We start from the raw sequence: 9,466 nt of genomic DNA on the forward strand, positions 1-9,466 counted from the left end.
AAGTCTTCGATGAGCCGAGGCCTCTGGGTCATGGGTGGTAGAATCGTAAAGGTGATAGTGTGGCTTACTCGAACCAAAAAAAGTGTCTGAAAAGAAGTTGTGGATAATAAGATCGGCAAGGTACCAGGGCCTATCGTCTATGGGTCTTTGAATAAACTGAGCCCATGTTTTTCGGATTCTTTGCAGTGCTTCCACTGTTATAATTATTTGTTCAAGGGCGGTGTGCTTGTCTTTGTACCACGTGCAGCTTTGTGTTGGTGCAGGTCGAGGTTTTGTGAGACAGCAGTAAGATGTTTACACAGTGACTCTCGCCCCTTACATTATACCAGGAGATACCGGAAAAATGAAACTTTTTATTGCGTGAACTTTATTGTTAGAGTTTTGTAACCTCTATTCTTCATTAATGGTGTCGAATACCGTGTCTGTTTCTACCGTTACTTTATAATACTTGCATTGTTAGGCAGTTGTTTCGTCGTCTTCCTCCTACCGCCATGCCTTTGAATATCGAGTCGGGAATAGTTACTCTGCCGACGGAACACCTGCTCATGGCTTGGAGATGCTGTCCACCTTTTAGGAGCAATCGACGTTAGTGGCTGCATTGTTATCTTATTGGTTGTATCCTGTTTGAGTCCTCGGACTGTTCTCCTGTAATGGGACCGAAAAGGCTGTACTGTACAGTAATTAGCCTTTTAGATAGTGCTGCATCCCAATCGGATGTTTCTTTTCTGCATATCTCGGTAATTTGTGCCATATTCTTTCCAGCCCCCGACCTAAGTTTACTTGAGTTCCCAGTTTGTTTTGTCGTTTTCTTTACCTGTCTGCTGGTAAAATGTCTTGTAAGCTGCTTGACAATTCTCTCTCTCTTTCTCTCTCATATATATAATATATATCTCTCCTCGCCGGCTTGACCCCACCACCATCCTTCTTGACATTAGGCCAGAAGGTCACCACCCACTTTGACTCCTATCTGGTGTGTGTGTGCATGATTTCGGCAGGCTTATATGGGAGTGAAACCCCTGTGGCATGTGCCAATCTCTGTTCTTTTCTGGTTCTCATGCCTCGTATATGGCAACGCTGTTGCCACTTTTCCAAACTAATTGTACAGAACATTAGGGCCTGCAGTGAGCTAACCAGCTTCGAGAGACTGCTAAAGACATGGTTGTTTTAGATGTGCACGCCCACATAATTACACAGCACTCTAATGCAACATACACTCCAAATACCACTCAGTGCCACATAAGTTATATGCAACATAATTACACTGCACTCAATGCAACATACACTCCAAATACCACTCAGTGCCACATAATTACACTCTACTCAGTGCAACACACACTCCACACAATACCACTCAGTGCCACATAATTATATGCTACATATTTACACTGCGCTCAACGCAACATACACTCCAAATACCACTCAGTGCCACATAATTACACACCACATAATTACACTGCACTCAATGCAACATACACTCCAAATACCACTCAGTGCCACATAATTACACACCACATAATTACACTGCACTCAATGCAACATAAACTCCAAATACCACTTAGTGCCACATAATTACACTCCACATAATTACACTGCACTCAATGCACCATACACTCCAAATACCACTCAGTGTCACATAATTACTACACTCCAAATCCCACTCAGTGCCACATAATTACACGCCACATAATTACACTGCACTCAATGCAACATACACTCCAAATCCCACTCAGTGCCACATAATTACACAGCACTCAATGCAACATACACTACAAATACCACTCAATGCCACATAATTACACACCACATCACTGCACTCAATGCAACAATCACTCCAAATACCACTCAATGCCACATAATTACACTGCACTCAATGCAACATACACTACAAATACCACTCAATGCCACATAATTACACACCACATCACTGCACTCAATGCAACATACACTCCAAATACCACTCAGTGCCACATAGTTATATGCAACATAATTACACTGCACACAATGCAACATACACACCAAATAACTCAGTACCACATAATTACACACCACATAATTACACTCTACTGAATGCAACACACTCCATACAATACCACATAATCATATGCTACATAATTACACTGCGCTCAACGCAACATACACTCCAAATACCACTCAGTGCCACAATTACACGTCACATAATTACACTGCACTCAATGCAACATACACTCCAAATACCACTCAGTGCCACATAATTACACACCACATAATTACACTGCACGCAATGCAACATACACTCCAAATCCCACTCAGTGCCACATAATTACACGCCACATAAGTACACACATTGCAATCAATGCAACATACATTCCAAATATCACTCAGTGCCACATAATTACATGCCACATAATTATACTGCGCTCAATGCAACATACATTCCAAATACCACTCAGTGCCACATAATTACACGCTACATAATTACACTGCACTCAATGCAACATACATTCCAAATACCACTCCGTGCCACATAATTACACTCCACATAATTACACACACTGCAATCAATGCAACATAAAGTTCAAGTTCAAGTTCGGGCATTTATAAAGCGCACTACTCACCCAGAGGGTCTCAAGGCGCTAGGAGGAGGGGTTCACTGTTTATCGAATAGCCATGTTTTCAGTTCTTTTCTGAAGGAGATGTGATTCTGAGTGAGGCGGGGTGGGTGGGGAGTGAGTTCCAGGTCTTGGCAGCCAGGAAGGAGAAGGATCTGCCACCCATGGTGGTTTTTCGGATGCGCGGGACTGCGGCGAGGGCTTGATTGGATGATCTTAGTTGGCGGGTGGGATAGTAGAAGGACAGTCGGGTGTTGAGGCATTCGGGTCCTAGATTATAAAGGGCCTTGTGTGCGTGGGTAAGAAGGCGGAAAGTAATTCTTTTGTTGACGGGAAGCCAGTGGAGGTTTTTTAAGTGACCGGTGATGTGCTCTTGGCGCGGGATGTCTAATTTGAGTCTCGCTGATGCGTTTTGGATGCGCTGGAGCTTTTTCTGCAATTTTGTTGTAATTCCGGCGTAGAGTGTGTTGCCATAGTCCAGTCGACTCGTGACCAGTGCATGGGTGACAGTCTTTCTTGTTTCGAGGGGGATCCAGCGGAAGATCTTTTTGAGAATGCGAAGGACGTTGAAGCAGGAGGACGATGCGGCGTTGACTTGTCTGGACATTGAGAGAGAGGAGTCTAGAATGAAGCCAAGGTTACGTGCATGGTCTGTGGGTGTGGGCGCTGATCCCAAAGCGGAAGGCCACCAGGAGTCATCCCAAGCTGAGGGGGAGGATCCTAGGATGAGCACCTCCGTTTTGTCCGAGTTGAGTTTTAAGCGCTCTGTTTCATCCATTCGGCTACTTCTTTCATACCTTCGTGAAGGTTGTTTTTGGCGGTGTTGGGGTCTTTGGTGAGGGAAAGGATTAGCTGGGTGTCGTCGGCGTAGGAGATGATGTTGAGGTTGTGTTGACGTGCGATGGAGGCGAGGGGACTCATGTAGACGTTGAAGAGGGTGGGACTGAGTGAGGAGCCTTGAGGTACGCCGCAGATGACTTCGGTGGGCTCTGAGTAGAAAGGGGGGAGTCGGACTCTCTGGGTTCTCCCGGCTAGGAACGAGATGATCCAGTCCAAGGCTTTTCCTTGTATGCCGATGTTGTTGAGGCGTTGTATGAGGGTGTTGTGACAGACAGTGTCGAAGGCGGCGGAGAGGTCGAGTAGAATGAGGGCCACTGTTTCACCGTTGTCCAGGAGTTCACGGATGTCGTCGGTCGCCGCAATGAGGGCGGTTTCGGTGCTGTGTTTGGCTCGAAAGCCATTCTGTGAGGGATCCAGGGAGTTGTTGGATTCAAGGAAGGCTGCGAGTTGGCTATTGACGGCTTTCTCGATGACTTTGGCCGGGAAAGGGAGGAGGGAAATGGGTCGGTAGTTTTTCAGTTCTGAGGGGTCTGCTGTTGGTTTTTTCAGAAGGGCGCTGAGTTCGGCGTGTTTCCATATTTCTGGAAAGGTGGCGGAGTTGAAGGAGCAGTTGATGACATCGCGGAGTTGGGGAGCGAAGATGGAGTCAGCTTTGTTGAAGATGTAGTGGGGACAGGGGTCAGAAGGTGAGCCAGAGTGGATTGAGTTCATGAGGCGAATGGTGTCTTCAATGGTGATTGGGTTCCAGGAGTTGAGGTAGTTAGTTGGAGGGGTGGGATCTGAAGGGGGTGGGGTGAGTTGGTCATTGGGAGTATTCTTGAAGCTGTTGTGGATGTCGGCAGTTTTGTTGTAGAAGAAGGAGGATAGCGCATCGCAGAGGTCTTGGGAGTTAGTGATGTCGTTGGATGCTGCGGGAGGGTTGGTGAGTTCTTTGACGATATTGAAGAGTTCCTTGCTGTTATGAGAATTGTTGTCGAGACGGTCCTTAAATGCTGATTTCTTGGCGGATCGAATCAGTTGGTGGTGTTTGCGGGTGGCTGTCTTGAGGGAGGCCATGTTGTCTGAGGTTGGTTCTTTTCTCCAATTCTTCTCCAGGGTGCGGCATGTCTTCTTGGATTTTTTAAGGTCATCATTGAACCAGGAAGCCTTTTTGCTGGATGATTTCAACTGATGATTCATTCCAAATACCACTCCGTGCCACATAATTACACTACACTCAATGCAACATACACTCCAAATATCACTCAGTGCCACATAATTACACGCCACATAATTACACTGTACTCAGTGCAACATACACTCCAAATCCCACTTAGTTCCACATAATTGCACGCCACATAATTACACAGCACTGAATGCAACATACATTCCAAATATCACTCAGTGCCACATAGTTATATACAACATAATTACACTGCACTCAATGCAACATACACTCCAAATACCACTCAGTGCCACATAATTAAACACCACATAATTACACTCTACTGAATACAACACACACTCCACACAATAACACTCAGTGCCACATAATTATATGCTACATAATTTCACTGCACTGAATGCAACATACACTCCAAACAATACCACTCAGTGCCACATAATTACACACCACATAATTACACTGCACTCAATGCCACATACACTCCAAATACTACTCCATGCCACATAATTACACACCACATCACTGCACTCAATGCAACAATCACACCAAATACCACTCAGTGCCACATAATTACTCGCCACATAATTACACTGCACTCAATGCAACATACACTCCAAATACCACTCAGTGCCACATAATTACACACCACATAATTACACTGCACTCAATGCAACATACACTCCAAATCCCACTCAGTGCCACATAATTACACGCCACATAAGTACACACACTGCAATCAATGCAACATACACTCCAAATACCACTCAGTGCCACATAATTAAACACCACATAATTACACTCTACTGAATGCAACACACACTCCACACAATAACACTCAGTGCCACATAATTATATGCTACATAATTTCACTGCACTGAATGCAACATACACTCCAAACAATACCACTCAGTGCCACATAATTACATGCCATACAATTACACTCTACTGAATACAACATAACCTCCCCATAATGCCACTCAGTGCCACATAATTATATGCAACATAATTACACTGCACTCAACAGACACTCCAAATACCACTCAGTGCCACATAATTAAACACCACATAATTACACTCTACTGAATACAACACACACTCCACACAATAACACTCAGTGCCACATAATTATATGCTACATAATTTCACTGCACTGAATGCAACATACACTCCAAACAATACCACTCAGTGCCACATAATTACACACCACATAATTACACTGCACTCAATGCCACATACACTCCAAATACTACTCCATGCCACATAATTACACACCACATCACTGCACTCAATGCAACAATCACACCAAATACCACTCAGTGCCACATAATTACTCGCCACATAATTACACTGCACTCAATGCAACATACACTCCAAATACCACTCAGTGCCACATAATTACACACCACATAATTACACTGCACTCAATGCAACATACACTCCAAATCCCACTCAGTGCCACATAATTACACGCCACATAAGTACACACACTGCAATCAATGCAACATACACTCCAAATATCACTCAGTGCCACATACTTATATACAACATAATTACACTGCACTCAATGCAACATACACTCCAAATACCACTCAGTGCCACATAATTAAACACCACATAATTACACTCTACTGAATGCAACACACACTCCACACAATAACACTCAGTGCCACATAATTATATGCTACATAATTTCACTGCACTGAATGCAACATACACTCCAAACAATACCACTCAGTGCCACATAATTACATGCCATACAATTACACTCTACTGAATACAACATAACCTCCCCATAATGCCACTCAGTGCCACATAATTATATGCAACATAATTACACTGCACTCAACAGACACTCCAAATACTACTCAGTGCAAGATAATTACACACCACATAATTACACTCTGCTGAATGCAACACACACTCTACACAATACCACTCAGTGCCACATAATTATATGCTACATAATTACACTACACTCAATGCAACATACACTCCAAACAATACCACTCAGTGCCACATAATTATATGCTACATAATTACACTGCACTCAATGCAACATACACTCCAAATACCACTCAGTGCCACATAATTACACGCCACAAAATTACACTCTACTGAATACAACATACACTTTCCATATTACCACTCAGTGCCACATAATTACAAGCCTCATAATTGCACTCTTCTCAATGCAACATAAATACACTCCACATAATACCACTCAGTGCCATATAATTATACACCTCATATTTACTCTGCTCAATGCAACATAAATACACTTTATCTGTCTATCTATTGCCCTCAATCTATCGATCGCCCTCACTCTATCTTTCGCACCACCACAGCATCACTGAGCACCACTACAGCATCACTCAGGGGCACCACAACATCACTATGCAATACCACAGCATCACTGAACTCCACAGCATCACTCATCGCCACCATAACATCACTCAGAGCCACCACAGCATCAATCTGTGCAACCATTCAACAACAACTAGTTCAAATATGTTCTCTCAATGTTTCAAGCTTTATTACAAATGTCACAAAAATATGTTAATAGTTCACTTCTGTTCTTGGATTTTAGTCACAAAATACAATGAACATAATCTTCACAAAAGTTATTTACAAAAGCTATTGCCATTATAAATTACAATAACTTTTATTTAAGTATTAAAAAAAACATTTTTATTTGTAATATCAATACATCTAAGTCATGTAAATACAACACATATTGCATTACAAATGCTATGGGTGTCACATTTGCGAAAGTTAAAACTATTGCCATTGTAAATGACAAAGCTATTAATTTCACTATTTTCCAAACCAACACATAAATAAAAAATGTGTCATTTACAGTACCAATAGCTCAAACTTTCCTAATGCGAGACCTTTTGCATTGCAAATGCTTGTCTTTGGTTTGCTTCCTTAATGCCGGCATACAATGTAATGTAATGTCCTTCTGCAGTTTACTGTGTGTATGTAAAGCGCTCTGATACCTACGGGTTAAGCTAGCGTTATATAAAACTTACAAAATGTAAACTTAGTGATTATGAAGGACCCTCTCTCGAGCCGGCCTCTAACTGGAGCACCTAATCTTTTCACACACACTTACTGTTGCTCTTTACAGCTTCCATCAGCTCTTCCTTAACACCCACATCCCCGCGATGCTCGTCCAGGGTCAGTAGGAACTTGAGCTGCGCGATGCGAAGGTCTGGGTTTTTGGGGAGCCCCTCTTCTTCCAGATTTTCCAGCGGCATCTCTGCGGATGAGAAGAAGCCACTCTAGAGCAGACTGACACAGCAAGTGTAGCGGCGCCGGAAGCGCTTCGACGCACTTCCTGTGCGACCCGACCTGTTGTTGCTGGAACGCATAACTCATGCTTCCGGAAACCGACTTTAAGACTATGACAGCTACATCCGCATGCCCACATTGGGTTGGCCTGAAATCTGCAGTTTCATTGGGCTTCTGTAGCTGTCATGATAAGAGTAGGGCGGTGCGAGGATTACGGTAGCGAACAGTTTGGATTACGGTAGCGAGCAGTTTGAAATGGAAACCAAGAAGCGCATAGAAGCGACTGTAGGTTTGCCAATTAGCGCTGGAGAAACTCTTAGTAAATGAAATGAATGAGTGCGTTGTATGGAGATAACGCACTAGAGGACAATAAGGGGTTGGGGAGAGGAGAGGCGTGGAATATTTGGTTCTGTACCAAGTAGAGAAGCAGTGTATACGTAGGTGGCTCTGTTAACCTAGCAGGCGTGTGCAGGCAATTGTTGCTGTGTGCCCCCTAATTGTGTGTGAGTGCCTAAAGTGTTCGTACCTAGTTGTTTGCAGGTGTCTGGGACGGTGTGTGCATTGCAGGAGGACTGTGTGTCTGTTCCTCACAGGCATATACCGGTGCATTGCATTGCCGATATTGCTTCTTTTAACGGCTGTATGTAATGAAGCGAGCGAGTCGCGTAGTATATGAAAATAAATATATTTATTTTAAGTGCAAAATAAATGACCCACTGGTGCTTGAGAAACAGATGTCTAGCTCCATCAGATACTGACTAAGTGAAACAAGCACATTCGGTCAGAGCATTCCAATTATTATATCAGGGAACTCCAAATGACATAGGAAAAACTCTATATAGCTTCACAACAAGAACACATAAGGAAACAGTTAATGGATAAACACTAAATGAGACATCACAACAAGAAATATCACAAAGTGCGTGTATTTGTAAAAATACTTTTATTTTTATCTGTTAAAATCATAAAAAGAGTGGAACTTACCACCATAATGAAAACGTCACAAAACTGGTACAGATAAAAATGACATTAAAACATTTTTAGTTATTGTAACCCTCGTATGGAATGGAACCAAAGAGCAGCGGATTATCATAACCGCAATGAAAACATGTCCATGGTTTCTGGTGAAATTAAAATGTTGGTGCCAACAGAAAATGGAGAGGGAGCAAAGTTCAAAACTGTTATGCATAATTTTCTGTCCAGTTTCTTAAGTCACTATATTTCATATTCTGGAACATTTACAGGTGAGATCATGTTTGTGCCTAGGGCTGTCATAGAAAGGGGCTTTGGAAGAAAGGAAGTTCTGAAACAGGTCTGAGAAAGACTTAGGCCGTTAACTTTATACCCTACTGCCAAGTTCTGTTTTTGGTGTTCCATTCTTTCCAAGGTTTTGTGCTGTTTCTTTCTTTTCTAGTTCTTGTGCTGCTAGGGACAAAAATCTGACTGTGTTGCAAGACAGTTGAACTGAAGAACTACTGAGGCATTTTATAACGGCCGCCCTGTAAGTCCGGATTTGAGTTTCTCTTAGGATTGGCCTTAAAAATGACGTCCTTAGATTATGTAGTTCCGGACAGATGCA

General features: G+C 42.9%; 1 protein-coding gene across 1 annotated transcript in view; it reads right to left on the minus strand.

The window, feature by feature from the left end:
• The window catches only part of PSMD6 (proteasome 26S subunit, non-ATPase 6), a 90,841-nt gene extending 82,891 nt beyond the window's left edge, over positions 1 to 7,950 (minus strand). Inside the window, exon 1 of the mRNA XM_086939085.1 lies at positions 7,709 to 7,950. Within this exon, the coding sequence (XP_086795211.1) occupies positions 7,709 to 7,853 (145 nt within the window). The 5' untranslated portion in view covers positions 7,854 to 7,950. The remainder of the gene's footprint in view (positions 1 to 7,708) is intronic.
• Positions 7,951 to 9,466: the final 1,516 nt, after the last annotated feature.

The sequence above is a fragment of the Lissotriton vulgaris genome, chromosome 9 (assembly GCF_964263255.1).
Source record: "Lissotriton vulgaris chromosome 9, aLisVul1.2, whole genome shotgun sequence".
Lineage (NCBI taxonomy): Eukaryota > Metazoa > Chordata > Amphibia > Caudata > Salamandridae > Lissotriton > Lissotriton vulgaris.